At 38.2% G+C, this 18,906-nt stretch overlaps 1 protein-coding gene across 2 annotated transcripts; it reads right to left on the reverse strand.

Moving 5' to 3' along the window:
• Window positions 1–146: 146 nt before the first annotated feature.
• On the reverse strand, window positions 147–18,906 carry FIRRM (FIGNL1 interacting regulator of recombination and mitosis). Of its 2 annotated transcripts, XM_065673983.1 has the most exons (24): window positions 18,761–18,905; window positions 18,229–18,268; window positions 17,436–17,524; window positions 16,285–16,389; window positions 15,573–15,713; window positions 14,729–14,891; window positions 14,298–14,382; window positions 13,602–13,740; window positions 13,032–13,112; window positions 12,024–12,088; window positions 9,756–9,904; window positions 8,758–8,866; window positions 8,039–8,225; window positions 6,931–7,013; window positions 6,473–6,524; window positions 6,021–6,110; window positions 5,220–5,405; window positions 4,411–4,533; window positions 3,405–3,500; window positions 2,852–2,965; window positions 2,330–2,434; window positions 1,931–2,011; window positions 1,064–1,177; window positions 147–762 (listed from the first exon to the last, which is right to left on the reverse strand). In XM_065673983.1, exons 1-24 carry the CDS (start codon window positions 18,857–18,859, stop codon window positions 577–579), a joined length of 2,682 nt encoding a protein of 893 aa, XP_065530055.1. In that variant the 5' UTR covers window positions 18,860–18,905; the 3' UTR covers window positions 147–576. The 2 variants fall into 2 exon arrangements, 1 of the variants encoding a protein (XP_065530055.1); XR_010611449.1 differs by lacking the exon at window positions 147–762 and having other exon boundaries at window positions 1,160–1,177; window positions 1,931–2,217; window positions 18,761–18,906.

Below are 18,906 nucleotides of genomic sequence, written 5' to 3' on the forward strand. Positions count from 1 at the left end.
AGTGAAGGACCACTGAACATAAACTACTTAAGCACTACATTCTTTCTCCTCGTAGCTGTGATCAATAAAGATTGTTTTTAAAAGATGACCCTAGCATGGAGTGGAACCAGCAGCAGAGGCATATGTTCAGAGAACAGCAGAGAGCCTTAAATTGTTATACTTGAATGTATTTTAAAATTAAGATAAAAACATCTACTGCCTGGTCACTTGTACAGGACAACAAAGGTAACTTACACCAGGGTCAAACATCTTAGTATTCAAAATACAATCTCATGAAATGGTTAGCACCATACAGTAGCTTAGAAAAGCAAGCTATACATTGGCAATATACAAAATCACAGCTCAGAGGCATAGTAGTGACCATTAACATATATCAGTCCTTCCAGCCAGTTGTGAAAGACAGTCCAACATCTCACACCCCATTTAGTTTTGGCACATTAATTGAGACACAGCAGCACAGTAGAGCATTGCCCTGTATCATTTTTTTCTTCTTCAGAAATTGTGGTACAAGGGCTTCTCTTCCTTATGAAGGGGAGCTGAGCTGTTTTATTATCTCTAATCCCTATTGAGCACACCTTACCGTACACTGTCTCTGAGGATGGCTATAGCTGCGTGTAGAGCCTCCAGTTTCACTGCAAGCCAAGCAGGGGGTGATCCCTTCTGGAGCAGCAGCTTCACAGCCTCCACTGCCCCCTCCATAGTGCCTATCGCTGATTTATACTGCTCCTCAGAAGGTGGGTGACAAGGTCTTTTTGCCAGAGGCTGCAGATTTAAGTAAACATGAGACATTATTTATAAGCCTCTGTACAAGTGATCAGTCGTCATCTAAATGCAAGAAACCCTTTAGATGGAGAACAGCTGCAAGAGACTACCTTGTCTTGCAAGAGCTCTTGCTGTCTGGCAAGCAGTACAGAGCATTCAAGCATAACACTAAGGGCCAGGAGTGCATGCAACCTTTTATCTTAGAACATGGAGGGCAGCAAGACTATCTTGAACCTCTTTAGGTACTTCCTAGAACTCACAAATCAACAATAGAGCCCAGACAGTTTAAAAGTGCACATACCTCTCCTGTTGATTCCAGTTCTCCACCCATTTTCATCAGCTGTACACTGCAGGTAATCCCTTCTTGCTTCATGCGTTCTGTTCGTGCTTCTGTTGTCTCTTCTACCTGCCTCGTCTAGGGAGAATGTCACAGGAGAGGTAACTAAACCAAGGCAACATTACCAGCCTTCATAGACTCGATTTATGTACCAGAACAAAAGGGTAGGAGAGATCTTAACAAGCAGTTTGAAGTGAATCTAATTTCTCACACACTTGTGAGCAGACTGAAATTATCTACAACTCTGGTGTAGCACCAGTTCTGGCAGCTTATTAGTTGTTTTGCTAATTACCTGCTTGTCAAATAGTGTTCATCCAGATAGCCCTGTCTTAGCTTACAGTATGCTAACCACCCTCTCCTTCCCACTATCTCTGTTCTGCATTAATAGCCATCTGCTCTTAAGGGAATTTTTTCTAACATGCAAAAAAGACGGATATGTTTCATACACATTCATTTGGCTTTCAGAAACTAATCCAAGAGAAACAGGGAAGGAAATCGCACACGCTAAATGATTAAATCCTTGTCTTCTTATCAGATAACTTATCTGCTTACAACAACTGTTTCATTTGATTGATTGTTTTGTTCAAGGAGGGAAAAGTGAAGCACTTAAAGTTGGGACATAGTAGAAGAGCAGCATGCAGAGGAATGGCAGTTGTTAATTCTGCTGATTAAGGCAAGTAGGAAAGTTCAACCAGATCAAAAATTTATTTTAGTTACTTATTTTATCACCGTGCAGATAATGCAGGTGTAGACATAGGCTGTGTACTGTGTATAACAGATGTGCACAACATCAACCAAGAAAGCAGTAAAGTGGTTCAGCAACGTACATACCTTTCCCAGAAAACTAACAACTTTGTTCTTAGTTTCTTCAGAATCAAGGCACTGAGGAACAACATCTTCATGGCTTGTTTCCTGTCAAAAATGTTGAGTAATCATTGTCCAGTACCTTCATATTAACAGAGGAATAGACAAAGTAAAAAATGTTTCCCTGACTGTCCGTTTCCTGTTGCAACCAGTCTAAGGAACCAATGCTTTATCTTCCTTCACTTCCAGGTTGTGAAATCACTTGCAGCTGCACTAGGCCTCATTACTTTTGATGTGCAATAGCATCTGTAATACTGAGATCCAAGCTAGTCATGGAAGAGCAGCAAATATTCAAGACAGAAGAATTTCTGTACAATAAAAATTAACAGAGCCAAATACACATATCCAGATTTCTGCTGTACTTACCTCTGCAAAATGTGTGAATGCCTCCAATGCGTGCTGATGAATCAGCCAGGTCTGGTCAGCCAGCAGAGAAGCAAACACACATGACAACTGGGGTACAACTTGCCTCTGAAAGAGGAACAAGTATCTATCAGTTCTGAAGAGTTAGTTGTGCAGATGTTACTATCATGATTTGTTATTAAATAATTGCTCCAAGGTCAAGGGACAGGTTTGTGAAATGAGAGTGACTGCCTTGTCTGGCAAAAAAAAACAAACACTCTAAGGAAGGTGACATCTTCTTTCTTCTTGGAGGGTCACTTGTCAGTCCTTTCTAACTGGTGGGAAGCAACAAGCAAATGAATAAACCAAGCACTTTGCATACACTCAGCATGTCTTAATGAAAAACGGAACTACCATAGGCCATTAATAAGTCTCCAAGATTATTATACCCTTGCACTCCTGTATGTAAAGAACTTGATCCTCTAAATAAATATCTTTTCATCCAAAGTCTGAAAATTATTTCACTAAGGCCACAATTATATTCACCTGTGCTTCTTGTGGTATAAACACCTTTCCCATAGAAGAGAGAAAATCCACCATTGCTAGACGAACATGGTCTGGGGGATCCAACTGGAAAAGGGAAGACTGCAGGGCAAATACCTGCCGAAAAGGAACCCAGTGAAGCTTCATCACACAGATTGCAGGTGAAAACTGTTCTGTCTCATCTTTAAATCTTAGGACATTGATTTTAGAAAACTGGACTGAAAACAAAAGGAATGCTACACCTTCAATAAAACTGGCTAGGATAAAGCTGCTGCAGTATGCACTTCAGAAAAAAATTAGCATGCTCTATAGCATATCCATAGATCTCAATTGTCTTACAGAGTAATGGGATTCTCAAAAACAGTGTTCACCAGAGTGCCGTATACTTGGTTTAAAGATCAGGAAAGTAATCAAGGAAGAAATAAAATTAGGAATCTCCATGTGTTAAGAGTAGGTCAGACCATGAAATAACTCATTTGGGATTTCATTAAATCACAAAGACCTTAGTTTTCATGAAGTAATTTATTCACAGATAGGATTTGTTTTGGTGTTTTACCTGAGTAATCAGGTGAGCATCTAATGCTTGGATGAAAAATTCCAAAAGGTGAAGTAATAAACACAGTGTCTGCTGGAGACATGGCTCATCTGAGACCTTTAACACATCACAACATATTAGTAACATTGCATTCTTATGGAATAACTACTTAAGAAAAAATTTAAAATTATGGTAGAATTCCAAACTTCTTAGCTAACTTTACACAGAGAAAAGAACACATCATAAGCAGAATAAAGTATTAAAATAGTCATATCAATATTTGTAGGTAGTCACACTTTAAAAGACCTTTTTCTTAGATTTTTGTTTTTGTATTAAAAATATTTATTACCTATCCCTCAACACCATTCTCCACTCACTAATATAAGCACCTAACGGTTATATGAACTATTTCTTTTCACTTCTCATTTGCCAAATGTCTTCAAAGAATGGCTGAGGTTGGAAGAGACCTCTAAAAGGGCACACTGTTGGCTCTTCTTCACCCCCACTCTCAAACTTTCATTTTTAATCCTTTTTTTCTTTACTGCAGCTGCAGACATGAACAGGTATACAGTTGCAAAGGAATTGGCTTACCCCTTGTTCTCAAATCTGGGAGGAAGGTTGCTAGCTCTATGGGTTTTCATGTGTGTTAAGCTATGCACTAATTAAATAACCACAAATTTTGATCACATTCTCAAGAACATTAAAAACAGGCCAATTCTGTAACTGGTATGAATCAGAATGATGTATTTCAGGCTTCTTGTTACGCTAGTCTGAATCTGACACTAAATAACAGATGGAGCAACAAGGAATGTTGCTCCATGTAATGCTCAGGAAAATTCAAACTCTTCCCAGAGTACATGCCTGTCTAATACATAAAGCAACTGAGAGCAGATGGGCAGCACAGTTACACAGCTTTACAGAAATGGTCCAATCCAAGTAAAACAACTTAGTAACAAACACATAATGAAACAGCACCAGCCTCTCAAAAACATCATGCTTTCACAATTGGAGCAGCAAATTCTCTTACCTGCTTAGCATGGAGAAAAGTCCAGAACTGACCAAGCACCCCCAACACAGATGTCTGAAGCTCTGCCTCCAGAGTGTCATCAGCAAAACCGCAGGCAGCCAGCAGCACAGAAAGGGCAGTATTCTAGTAGGAAAAAATGTATAAGATTGACCAAAAAAACCTACATGTAAACCAAACCAAAACCCCTGGCTCCTATTAAACATCTGAAATGATACAAGATGGCAAGAAGCCCAATGTGCTCTGTCAGCTGTACAGTACAGCTAATCCACTGGGCCAGCAGCCAACAAAGCTTCCAAAGCAAGGAGACCATCCGTTCCTTCTGTGAGTTTCACATGGTGCTGCAGTCATTAGCTGCATTGGCAGGCAAAAGCTGGCAGCAGAGAATTCATGTGAAAGTCCCTGGTTTCTCACACTCCTTTCCAAGGAGACCAGTGAGCATCTTTTAGATTTGATGCTGCATTAAAACAGCCAAGTTTTTAAAACTTAAAAATAATTGTATGATGTAGTATAAATCAGAAATTCTAAAGAAAAATACATCTGCTTTCCTAGAGAGCAAACCGTATCTAAAGGAGTAAACCATAAAACCTCCAGTGTCACCCTCAGCATAGAGGCTCCTAAGGTGCTGTGTACTAGCACAAAACATTAAAAAGAGAGTTCTTATTCATGCATGTGGCAGCTAGGCATGGAAAAAAGCTGTGCAACACACAAACACACAGAAGAAACAGAATTGGGGTGACAGCAACAGAACCCTTATAGTTTGGAAATCCAGAGTTCCCACATTTTCACAAAGAGAACCAAATCTCCCTTACCACACATCGCAGCTCTCCTAAAGCACGCCTGCTTTTCAGCCATTGCCTGCACTGTGCGAGCCCAGTTACACAGAGCTGACATGCCACTCGTTTCCTAAGATCAGGATTCAGGGCCTTTAAGGATATATGCTGCCACACAGCCAAGTTCTCCACCTCTTCTGGAGCAAACTTATGAGCAAATTCTACCTGCAAACAAAAGTTAACATGAACTAAACAGGCCAGAAGACAATTTGATAATTTCTCAGAAAGCTGAGAAACCAAAAAGCACTATCAGTTTGCTTTAGAAATATTACATGAAAAAAATTGTGTAAAACCTTTTGTTTAACTAAAATTGAACTTACTGCCACCTCTCGTCACATATAGGGCATGAAAATGACTAAGCAACTTACTTTCATCTGCTTGAAACAATGGCTCTCTAGCAAGTAGAAGATCGAGCTTTAGCCTCTCCAAGGTATATAGAGGCACTAACAGAAAGGGATGCTAGTCTTTGTATCTCATGGCATGAGAAGACTCATAAACACCGACTGCAGATACAATGACAGTTTCAGCAAATCTGGGTGATGTGCCATTTTTGTACTTAGTCAAAAAAAGGACTTCAGTGCTGCCCAGTAAGACCCCTCTTAGAAACATGTCAGTACCTTTCTTGGTAGAGCACATCTGTACAAATTAGAATCCATTATGACAAAGTAATAGTAAGTACAGTATCAAGTACAGCAAGTGAAGAACTCAAAGAGGATATTTTAACATAGGCCAGTGATTCAAATCTCCTGTTAAAGAGAGGAAATGCTGTGCTATACTTGCCTGATGATCTGGAGCCATCAAGAAGAGCATACGCCTCAGCAGAACACCCAAGGCAGAGACCTCGTAACAGTCACTGGGCCAAGACTTTATCTGAATTAGGATAAAAGGGCAATGCATCCAATTAAATTGAGAAAAAAATCACCACTCAGCAAACTAATTCTATACAGAATGTTCTGAGAGTCACAGTGTGTGATCACAGCAGTAATGCTCTACATAAAAATGCAGGACATGTTGGAAATAGTAGACATTGTTTTATATTTTCACATTACTGCTTGCGCTAATTATTAACCCAATTTGAAGTTTTAAAGCAATCTCCATTTGTATTTGGCGAAAAAAGAAAAAAGAAAAAAAAGGAAAAAAGAAAAATTCCTGTCTTTGGTCATTTAGAAAGTTTGCTGGTAGAACTAGGATTAAAACTGGTGCCAAATTGCAAAGATCACTGTGGTTCTTACCAAGTGGGCAATCACAGCAACGTGGTGAGCGCACAGTTCAGCTGTTCCATACCTAAATGTGAGAGACAGAAGCTTGTGAGTCTGTACTTCCTACTTTTTTACAGACTAAATATTCTAAATCTTGTCTGAGATGGCCATTTCCTCTAATATATTTAAACTTAATACGCACAGAACCAATTTACCTGTGAGAACTGTTCCAAAAAAAATTCTCAAATAATAGGAAAGGTATGTTCTCCTTTATCACATGAATGTAAAAAAGGGTATGCCATTTCTGCTCCTCGTTTTCAAAATATGCTCTATATCTGATAAATAATCCAATTCTGGGACAATTTGCCTTTAAAAATACCCCAAAAAACCCCGAAACCAAAACAACAAAAACCACTTCAGAAATTATGTACAAAAGAACTAACTGGATCTGTGGGGAAATCCTGCTTCACCTGTAATAAAAAACATCTTACCGGGCAAGGAAGCACCACGAGTCCATTGCTAGCAAAGATGTGATCATACTAGAACCCAGCACAGCATCCAGCAGAGCATACTCCTGAAGAGAAAATACATACACAAATTCACACAGACTGCAGCCTTACTATGACTTTTACTCCAATAATTAGCCTAAAATCTAAGACTTTCAGCTTATCTGATTTAAAATGGTCTAAGAACTCATTATCATACTCTCTATTCAGCTACACCATCAAGCACACCTTCAGTTTTGCACGCTTTGAATGCGCATGTACAGTCATTTCAATGGGCTGAGGATCCTTCACTTTTCAAGACATTCCATCATGTGCATCCCTTCTTCACAAGGCAACTCTAATAAATTTTTGGTTTGGTCTTTTTTAAAAATCATTTTAAAACCAATGTATTGCCAACTTTCTTGCCAGCTTTATTGGCAGCTCACTGAAAACCAAATAGAACGTCTTCTCCTGTAGGAACACGAATTTTATCTGAAAGAGGAATATAGCACTCAGAAAAAAGAAAAACTAAATTAGGGCTATCATTGCTGTGTGACAGAACTTTACGAAGGTTTACATTTATCTAGAAGTTCTTTTGTAGTAAAAAGTGTAGAACTTCTAAAACTTTATATAAAGTTAATCAAAGCCCAGAATTTCTCTGAAGTAGAAAATTTTGCTTATTACCATTTAATGGTATATTCTTAGCTGCAATCACAACAATATTATCTACTCTAAATATTAAATTCCACTTTATTACTTCACAGTATAGACTAACAAAACCAGGTGAGCTTCATACAACTTGAATACCACATCAAAGAAAGCACTGAACTTTTTTATAACAACTTGACCTTCTCACCCCCAAACAGAACAGAGATTTCCAACACCACTGATGTTCTCTAGAACTTGTATGAAGCTTTATTTTCCCCTTTTCTACTACTGACATTTAGTGTATAACTGAAACCCAGTGATGTAGTTGCATCATGGCAGCTTTCTACATTATCACTTCATACCTAAGCACCTCTTTAGAGCCAGATCATTAGAAAGAGCTCATTCTTTTTTAAATAGTACCCATGCATCATATAGGTGAAGAGATGATAAGCAAAAATAATCTTACCAGCTGAGGAAAGTGTGATGGGAGTGTGGAAGCAATGAAGGAGCACAGATGGACACAGACATAGTGATAGAGGGTGATGGGAGCAGCCAGTTGTCCTGTACTGATCACCTCTGGCAAACACACAGGGAGAGAAAGCTCACCAGAACATTGCTGGAAACTGAAGAAGAGAGCTGAAAATAAAGATAGGCTGCAAGTGGAGAAACAAAAACAAAAAAACAGTTGGGTTACATACATACGTGAATTGCAAGCCTTGTAAGCCCTGCAAGCAACATCCGTACTACAGAAACTTTGACCAGAAATAACAGCAATAACTTCAGTGCTTTTAGATCAGATTTTAGCACCTGACTACTTTCCTCTTTTACAAATTCAGGTGACTATCAGCAAGTTCAAGCATAAAAACGTAAGATTTTAACTTCGTGAACTATCAACAAATTACATATGTCTCTCTCTTCTTACCCCTTATCTCTCTTCTTATCTCTTAGTACTTATGGAAGTACTCTAAATACCATTTCTTTCTTTAAAAAACAAAGACATTTCTGGCCTTCACTCCCTGTACCACTGAATGTCAGATCCCATTTTTTCCCAGTGTAAGGATGTAAATCCATAGAGTCTGACAAATTTTACTACTCAGCTGCAAAGGAAACTCCAACAGCTGAGCCCCTCTGCCTGTACAGACTGACCACTGTGGTGAAGAGCTACAACAAAAACCTTTTTAGTACCTTTTTCCTGTGTTCCAGAGAGTTTGCACTTCTTCAGGCTGAGAGGACAGCTTGTCCATTATGGTAATGAGAATGAGACACTGAGGCAGATGCTGCTCAGGAGGCAGACCTGTAAAAGTTGGGTTGTTTTTTTTAACGTGCTGCTAGTTGGTAAACATATTGCATGTGTAAACTAGCTTTTAAGCAAGTGACAAATGATGAACAACTGGTGAAACATAGAAGTCCCCGGTAAAATAATAAAAAGTTACTTACAGACACAGCTGGGAAAAAAGAATGTATCATCATGAATATTGTGCTTGAATGAAAAATAAACACAATATACTGTACCAGCTAAAATCTAAAATACTCCAGTTCTGAACTACCACTGCAAGATACTGCAAAGGATTTACAATCTGGATGCCTCATGCTTCCATTCTTCTTGAAAGCACTAGATGACTCAAATACTGAAACCAAAGTTTTCTTGTAAGCGGATAGGCCAGGGTAACCACAAGGCCAGAGTGCACACATGAGAAAGAAGTCAAGTCAGCTATCTCAGAATTATGACATGCTGGTCAGGGCAGAAATGAGGGAGCATGGAGTGTTATAACAAAAAACTGAGCATTTTCCAGATTTAAGGCATTCTGCTTTCCAGAATTTTTAGGAAAAAATAGCTGTCTTCCCCCATCAACAGAACAACAGAAAAATTTCAGCCTACTTTGAAAGTTTGTGACAAATGTGGACTGAAATGATGCAAAACTAATACTAATACTTCAGACTAATACTGAATTTATTGTGAGTAACTCTGGAAAAGATGCATTCAACAGCAACATGAACTATCTGTTATAAAATTCATCTGAGCTAGGATGCAACCAAGCATATCATTGTATTTTTGGAAGAACTGGAGACAAGCAAACCATGCAGAATATTGCCTGTGCTCCAGAAAGTCAAAATACCAATCTTGATCCCTTAGAGATGCTTGCACAGTACTTACAGCAGTGGTAGGTGTATTTTAAACCCACCTAGCTTTTTACTTAACACTTGCTCCATAAAAGGGCTAAAGGGAAGAAGCTGATTGATGAGAGGGTCCAGAGCCACAAGAAACACCCGGAATATTTCATCTCGGTGAACTTCAGAGATCTCTGGAGCATAGAGACTGGGAGGAAATTTGCTGAGGGGGGGACAAAAAAAAAAGTTAAATATTCTAGTAGCATTTGCAGTAACACTACTTTTGAAAAGAGCTACAAAAAGACAAATTAATGGTTTCCTTGTTATTCTGAAACAAAAGGCAGAAACGGCTCCGCATTTTAGAACATCTGTTGTAGCCTGAGAGTTACAACTCTGCATTCAGCCTTTAAACTAAGCATCACAATTCAGTATTTTACTAAACACTGAAAGAAAACCTTACACGCTCATGGAAAATGCAGGTAAAATACATAAAAAATATAAGAAGAAATATACCAAATCTCAAAAAATATCATGCAATGGACAGCCAAGAAAATACCTGGATACACAATTTGACAGTCATAAATGTGACAGCACTAATTTAACATGACACCAATAAAAAGTATCACAATTTCTTTGAAGAATAAAACAAACCTGGCCAATAAAAGAAAAAAGGATGTAATACAAGTATGGAGCAAAAGAGATCATGAAATGAAAACCTACTACTCTTGCAGTTTTTTTACAGTCACTTTACGAAGTGACTGTAAAAATGCTATCTTCCTACTCAAAAATCCTGCCCAGTTTTCTGAGTGAATAAAAGTTTACAACCTTCCACTTGAGAAAGATCTACAAGGTAAGTAAAGTTAGAAGAGGAAACTCATAAAAATACATTCACCCAATCTTGTAGCGTAACATGCAGCGAATTCATGCACACATCTCACCACAGAACCTGGTTTCAATTCCAAAAGAATGACTGAAATCAGCCCACTATGGCAATGGCCACTTTCCCCTATTCTTCTCCCCACCGCTGCAACAAATAGAACAAAACTTTTGGAAGAAAAAAGATAAGCTGCTTGCAGACTGTTATGCTTTATGAGCATAACACTAAAAAAACATTTGCTTCCAGGAGAACCAGAGTCCTTTTGTGAGTTTTCACAAGACCAAAAATGTAACAGTAAAGCTGTAGAAAATTTAAGGGTACTCTCTGACCCTCTCTCCCTTCAGGACAAATGTTTCCATACATTGTCTTAAAGTAGAAACAATTTGTCAAATGTTGCTGCTGACACCTACATTGACATCTGAAGGCTGCATGGAGACTTCATAGCAGCCTTCCAACTTCTGAAGCGGGGCTACAGGCATGCCAGAGAGGGACTCTTCATCAGGGACTGCAGCGATAGGGCAAGGGGTAATGGGTTTAAACAGGAGAAGCTCAGGTTAGATATAAGGAAGAAGTTCTTCGCTGTGAGGGTGGTGAGGCACTGGAACAGGTTGCTCAAAGAAGTGGTAAATGCACCATCCCTGGCACTGTTCAAGGCCAGACTGGACAGAGCCTTCAGCAGCACGGTCTAGGGTGAGGTGTCCCCGCCCATGGCAGGGGTGCTGGAACTAGATGAATTTAAGGCCCTTTCCAACCCAAACCATTCTATGATTTTCTATGATTCTGTCTTGGATTTTACCTCTCACTAGAATTTTAGACAGAAAATAAATAAATAAATAAATGTATTTTTTTAGTTTTTTTTTTTTTTTTAGTTAGGCTGTTTAGTTATATATTAAAGAGACAGGAATTAGGATTGCTAGGGAATGATAATTCCGAATTGTCTTGACTGTGCATGATTTGACTTGCATCACACTGTTTGTTTCAAAGTGGAAGATGCACTGCTGGGTTGCTCTGATGTAACTTGGCCTCGCTGCTTCATTGCAAGATGACCAAAGGGTAAATCGTACCTTCAGGAATTGTGATTTTAGGAACAAGAATTTTCAAATGAACTCACATAAACAGAACCAGTTTTCAAGACAATCAATCTGCATATTCTATACATAACTCAAGAAATGTTGACATAAGTAATGGCAACAAAGTTGGTGGCTTGTCACTAGCACACAATAGCAGCACTGCTCAAAAATGGGGTTCAGGTAACTAGTATCATACAAAAATACCCATTTAAAAGAAAAACAAAACAAAACAAAAAAACACCTAGATTTCCATACATGAAAAAAAAAACAACAAAACAACAGCTCTGGAACAAGAACTATATTTTTTACACCACATAATACTTGTAAATTTAAGAATGCAATATGGAGATGTTATTAAGATACTACCAATAATCAACTCTTTCTACTTCTCTTACCTGTATATCTGAAGAAAGAGCTGATGTAACTGAGAACACGAATCAGAGAAGAAAGAAAGAAATTCCTGCAAAAGCCATTAATTTTGAATAGTACTTTTAACATAAAATGCATGATCAAATACACTTTCTGTTGTGCTATACTGGTGCGTAAAATACTACACTGGAAAAACTTAATTCTAACAATCCCCAGCACAAAGCAAGTGCAAAGCAAACACTAGAAGTATGCCTAAAATTAATTACACTACATATATACATATTACAGGTAAAACAATTAAATCTATAAACTTATTTAAAAAAAATAATAAGTATGGTTGTAATAGCCATGGAGAGCTGCACTCTGAAGTGGTCTCTTACATGCTGTAAGGCAGTTTTATCCTTTCACAAGGCTATTCATTTTGTGTCCCCTCCCCACCATGGGATAGAACAGATGCAGAATATACCATCACTGCTGTTCCTAGAGAGGAATTTTTTTCACATACATTCTTAAAATGGGTAGATTTACAGCATGCCTTCTAACAGTGAAAAGATAAAACACAACAAAATGAAAGGGCCAGGAAGAGGAAGCTGGTGTCCGTGCTAACAGTACACAGGCATTTCTTCTTATTAACGTGCCACACTGTTTTAAATTGTTGAAATAACAACTCTGAAAACTTGGCAATGGGTTTCATCTGCTTAATTCTTCCAGATGAAGCTACTACTGCATTGACTCAAGGCTGCCTGTAGAGGCTGGACATCTCCTGCCAACTCCTCAGTGATGACACTGCTTGTAATAGCTTATTATTTATCTGTTTTCCTGTTAAACCCCAGCAGTAAACCTGCTTAAGCTTGTGAGTATATATGGGCAGAAGAACTACAAGCAGGTTATGCATGGATGTTAATTACACCTCCCATATGATATAATTATTAAATTATTAACATATTACACAGTACAAAATTATTCCCTTTGCAGGACAGAGGCTTAAACTTAATACTAACTTAGAATACTAACATAGAAGTATTAAAACCTACCTTGGTGTAGTGTACCAGGGAATTAGCAAAGAACCTGCACAGTTTGACTGTCTTCTGGAAAAGCCTGAGGTCAGTGCCCTCCTGTCCCAGAAAAAAAGCAGTTCTAAAACTTAATACACAGAGTAATACAGTAAGAAAGAAAGTTAGATTGCTAACAATGTTCAAACTTGATTCTTTACAGACTCTGCAGCTATGGGGGAAAAAGATTTAAAAATGTATGCTTCAACATCTTTAGAGCAACACTCAATTGAAATGTTTTGACTGACCTTGGGATATTGCCAGTTTAGGAAATGAAAAAGAATAAAAAAAAAAAAAAATCCCACAGAGCATGGTGGAAACTGATTTTCAGTGCCCCAATCTAAACAAAGCGATGGCCTCATTTTCACATGGTTTCAAAAGAACAAGGTGTTCTGCTACCATATTAAGCAACCCCCCCAAAAAAAAAAACACACACCCTCCATAAAAAACCCCAAAACCTTAAAAAAAACCCACACCACTCCAAGCAGCAATACAGCACAAATAATTTATTCTTCTCAAGTTAACAGCAGCTTTGGGAGCTTTTTAATTCACCTGTATCTCTGACACCTTCATTTGCTCAGCCAGTTGCAAACAGGAGTGAAAAGAAAGGAGAGTGTCATTGCACAGGCCACTGAGGATATCACCATGTTTTAGATGGCACTGCAGCAGAGAATGATGCTTCAGGCTTTGCCTAAAAGACAGACATATAATCAGATATTTTATCGTCAGAAGTGATCACACCATGACTTAGCACAAATCCAAGTAACTGATTTTTCTATTTAGGCTTTTATACAACACTAATTGGTGCAAAACCTGTGTACACCGAAACCAGAAATTTAGAGAGAACAACCTTCTTCACAGCCACATACAAACACAAAGGAGAGGCAGGATGAAAGTGCAAGACAGCACAACTCAGGCCAAAACCACCTACAAACCTGCAGGGTCAGACCTCTTAAGATTATTTGTTCAGACAAATTTTCCAAGTTTTCTTCTGCACTGTGGTATAAAAAGTCAAGCTTCTGTTACCTTTGATGCACGATTCCTACCTGCCTTCACTGACAGAATCTTTAAAAGGTTCTGCTCACTAGGTAAACTTAGAAATTAAATTTCTAGATTTACTTCTGGCTAAATCGGATTCTCTAATTTCAATAGTATTTGAAACTCTGAACATAAAGCTATTGAAACACTGACTATTTAGAATTACAGTCTGTTTATCTTACTATAAATCCAAAGAATTCAATGACATACTTGATGATGAACTTCCACGTATTGGCGTGAAGAGCATGGTCCATGTTAGAAATGACAGAGCATATCTCCAGCACAGTGTGGATTACTAAGGAGGAATAACAACAGCAACAACTGAGTTACATCAGATACATGAGTTCACAGTTATGCTACTCTCCGAGAGCACTAATATTACCACATTGACATCAAATCAGAAAAATAGTTCAGTACTTAGGTGCTGCTCCTTTCCTACAAACCTACACAACATGCTCCATTCCAGAGAAAGTTTCAGGAGAAAAATGGAAATATTTACAGCTTCAGAATGCTGCTTTCTGGGAGGCTGATCAGGACAGCAGGAACTGAGCATACTTAGAACCCTGTTTTAAAAATTCAGGCATACTCTCTATAGAAAAAAGACTGAGAAAACTAAAAAAAAGTGTTAGATCCACATATACCTGACACCATATCTGTGATGTTATCTTCAGTAGAAGCAGAGCCCACAGAAATTTTGTCAAGCAGTTCCATCAGCTGCTTCTGAAGAGAGTAAGTTTCCTTGAACATAGCTTGTAAGAGGTCAGAAATCAAGTGAAGTTGCCCACAGTACACAGATTCACTGTCCTGTAGGAAATAGAGAAGAAGAGGTTTAAAAAAAAAGTTCAGGAATCACAGCCTGATTTTTCATGTGCTGAGCTTTGTCCAATGTTACACTGAGGAAAAAAAAGCAAAGACATACCTACTGTAACTCAATATACAGCCAGGTCTACACATTCTGCTACCAACCCCTGTTTGTTAAATACAAAATGCTATTCACCTGCAGCCTCCCTAACAACTAATGTTGCAGGGGGAGTAATGTCATCCTGCCCTGCTCTAGGGAGTTTAACGAGGCTTTGGATTCAGCCTCAATATACAAACCTACGATCATACTTCTGAACAAAACAGTGCAATGTTAGCAACAAAGGGAGCAGCATACCAAATATTCCCCAATACTTTCAAATTAGAATTGTTAGATATTTGGCACTAGAGTTCAAGTCCTGACATGGAAAACTGATGTAAATGTTTCCATAAAAAAAGACAAATTGAAAAGTGAAAATTAAGGCTATTGTGTCCTTATGAAAACCTTGTTCTATCTTCACTGTTCTAGAAAAAATTACTGTTGCATTGTGTAAACCATTTAACAATTAAATTTAAATTAAAAAAAAAAAATCAGCAGCAATATTATTTCAAAATAGGATCATCTTACAAAATGCTTCCTAAAAGCCAACCAGTATAAGAATTTCTCTCCTTCTAACATGGACCTACCTTGCAGTGTGTAAATGTGTTCTTTATTACATAAAGTACAGAGGCTGGAAGGGTGCGGATGCTCTCCAGAGGCACACACTCCTGCAGCATGCAGACGTATCGTACACAACCAGTCAGAGTCTCCAATAGTTGCACCAGAGTCTTAAAGCAAGAGTAAACAACAACAATGAATGTTTTCACTTCTGCAATGATTTCAAAAGCACGTTTCCTTAGCTGAATTGCACCTAGGGTTTTATGGCATTTAAAGTTCACTGATATTTGCATAAATTAGTTTGTTAAGGATGAATGAAGCTCTATAAAATAATAAAAGCAATTCCAGAGCCTTTCTCCAAAACTATATGCTCTTCATACTTCTGTTGACTGATGTTCTCAATTTACAAACATTTTAAAATTCAGAATTAAACGACTGTATAAATAGGTGCCAGATTCACTCTTTAAATACAGAGAATCACATTCTATTTGCACTAGAAACTTGAGCAGAATTTGAGATTTAGGATTTAGTGGTTTTAAATAATGGTTAGCATCACAAGCTAGATGTAATCAAATCATGCACAAAATGTTAATTGAACTTCAACTGCAAAGGATGATCAAGTTACATTTTAGCTGCCTGGTTAACAGCTGGCAAAAAATATCCTAAAAATCTTTTAACTGTTTAAGTAAAATCAAAGAATAATTTAAATATTCCTTTGGTAACATATTTCACAGGACTTGCCTGTAGAAGGCTCCTCACAGTATTGCATAACTCTGTATTCTGGCTGGTTAATCCTTTGGCCTCACTGGATAATTCATACATCAAGTTATCAAATAACTGTAGAGTCTGTCAAAACAAACCAAACATTTTATTTAGAAACACACATGCAAATACCAATACCATTCTGTATCTACTTGCTTCCTTGGCAGGGAGTCACAGGCTACTGACATAAGACAGCAGAAAATAACACTTTCTAGCGCTGGAATCACAAAGCACTATATACCAAGAAGTACAAATTGCCTTATGGTTTTCCCAAATTACAGACAGAAGCTACAGGACCTGTTACTTTTTCTAAAACCTATTAAAAGACAGAGTTCACAGCTAATTCACTTGAAATATGTACCTCATCCTACCAAAGATTTTTTTTTTACTTAGTTAGTTAAAACCATATCATTCAAAAAACTTTTCATTTTGTTTCAGATTTTTATTTTTTGAAAGATTATTAAATTTTTGAATACATAAAAAAATAACACTATAATCTACAAACAACAATAATTTCTCCTTTGGTTGAGGTCTCTGGATATTTGATGAGTGCTACTGCTGAGACTGCAAAGACACTGAGGTGCTTCCAGACATCAGTGGGACACTACATAAGCTGGTAGGGTACAGTAATCCTTTTTCAGAATATGCCTGTTTTGAGGCATTTTTCTTGTTATCTCCAAAATTTGCTAAAGGACATAAAATAAACAAAATGGAAAACAAGTGGCCATTTTTACAGGCTTCTTAAAAGATACAAGCTGAGGCCTGAAACTTAAATAAGGAACATAAGTAAATTTCACATTTATTCATTATATGTAAGCACTGGATTCTTCAGTTTATTTGTCCTGAGAGGCTACCTCATGTAAAAATTCTCCAGCTCATTTTATAAAAAGCCCAATCTTTTCAAAAGAACAATTCAATTACTGTATCTAGAAAGCGGAACACTGTATGTTCAACCCTCTCCCCACCATGAAGAGTGGCAACAATCACAAAAACAATCCCTTGTGGTTTAAACCATGACACAATCCAACAAAAACTGCTGGAACTTTTAAAAGGTAAAATTTCAATTTGAAGTTATAACATAGAGTAGCTAGTAGTGAGGAAAATTCCACATTCAATTGAAACTGTCATACCTTTGGTAATACTTTAGAGAAAAATGTTTGTTCCAGATCAGCGAGGCTGATATGGGGCAAAAACATTTCAGTCAGGATTCTTAAAACACCTGCAAAGCAAAATATTTAAGCATTAAAGAAAAACAATGAGATTATCAGAATTACGTAGCAAGCTACCAGATGAAACAAAGAACCGCATCAAGCAGAAACAGATCAGGTATTTGATTTTGAGAGAGTCAACACAATATTTGCCACAAATGCATTATCTGAGAAATAACGGCTCCAACATGCATAAACACATCAATAATAGCATCACACCTGACTACACTTAGTTGAAGGCTAAGCACAATTGTTTGCCCATGGAACTACAATTTCCCATACTCAAAACTGCAGAGAGATGCACATTGAACATGTTAGTTGGCATTAATACACAACAGCGAATGTTAGCGAGACTCCTGAACGTTTACATATCAGCCACATTTTCTTATCACTATCAGGTGTTACAGGAGTTTTGCCACTTGTAAGACAGCAACCAAAAAGACAGTGAAATACAAGATTAAAAGCACCCTCATTTAAAAGATCTAAAAATCAGTAGTGGGAAGGAAAAAGCAGCCTTACATGCATAGGTTCTTTATGGGCTTTTATAAAGCTTATTCAACATGCTATTCACATAACATGCAAGATCCAGCAGGACTACTGAAGATCACAAATGTCACTAGTTACAGCATAAGCATTTTTAAGTAGTGCAGAATTTACAATGCAATTGCAATACAGTGATCCACAGGAAGAAGAGACACTTCTTGTCACTACTTACGAATATGCTCATTCCAGTCTTCAGACTCTTGATACATAGAGTAAGAAAACGTTAAAGAAACTCTCTGCCATGAAAGTTATGGTTAAAGCTTCTGCAGAAGCCACAGTGACTTCTCTCACACTGCTCCACGTACACTTCATTCACTGTATGAGATTGGTGGGGATACTCCATAACCAGTACAGGTACCTCAGTACCTGAACAATCAACACAAGTACTTTTACAGTGCATTGGAGAACAAGTCTTGGAAGTTTCGGGATGGGGGAAATTACATACAGTACTTAATTAACCTCACGCTATTTTCTACCATGCAACTTTTATTTCAGTGAAAGGCTGCACTCGTTTCCAGCACAACAGCCGGCACACAGGTTTTCTGTCCTGTGTCAGCCCCTTACGAAGGTGCAGCACTTTGCCTCCCAGGGATTTACCTGCTCAAACTGTGCTGCAGGAGGAACACCCTCACCCCCCTCCCGTAATTTCGGGGTGGCTCCCCCGCAACCACCCAGCAGCCGAACCGCTCTCCCGGGAAGGATATAAGGAGGCGGGGCAGGACGGCGGGCAGCTCCCTACGGCAGAGGTCCCAGTCCCAGCCCCCCAGCTCCTGCAGAAGCGACTCAGGATCTGCTTGAGACATGGCGCAAGCTCCATTCACCTCAGGACAGGGCGGCGGGAAATGAAATT

This window comes from Lathamus discolor, chromosome 3 (genome assembly GCF_037157495.1).
Source record: "Lathamus discolor isolate bLatDis1 chromosome 3, bLatDis1.hap1, whole genome shotgun sequence".
NCBI lineage: Eukaryota > Metazoa > Chordata > Aves > Psittaciformes > Psittacidae > Lathamus > Lathamus discolor.

Coding starts and splice junctions, on each gene's coding strand:
- FIRRM (XM_065673983.1), bottom strand. CDS start 18,859: ATGTCTCAAGCAGATCCTGAGTCGCTTCTGCAGGAGCTGGGGGGCTGG. Junction 9,905..12,023: donor CTCTTTCTTCAGATATACAG/GTAAGAGAAGTA, acceptor TCCCCCCCTCAG/CAAATTTCCTCCCAGTCTCT. Junction 763..1,063: donor AACTGGAATCAACAGGAGAG/GTATGTGCACTT, acceptor TTAAATCTGCAG/CCTCTGGCAAAAAGACCTTG.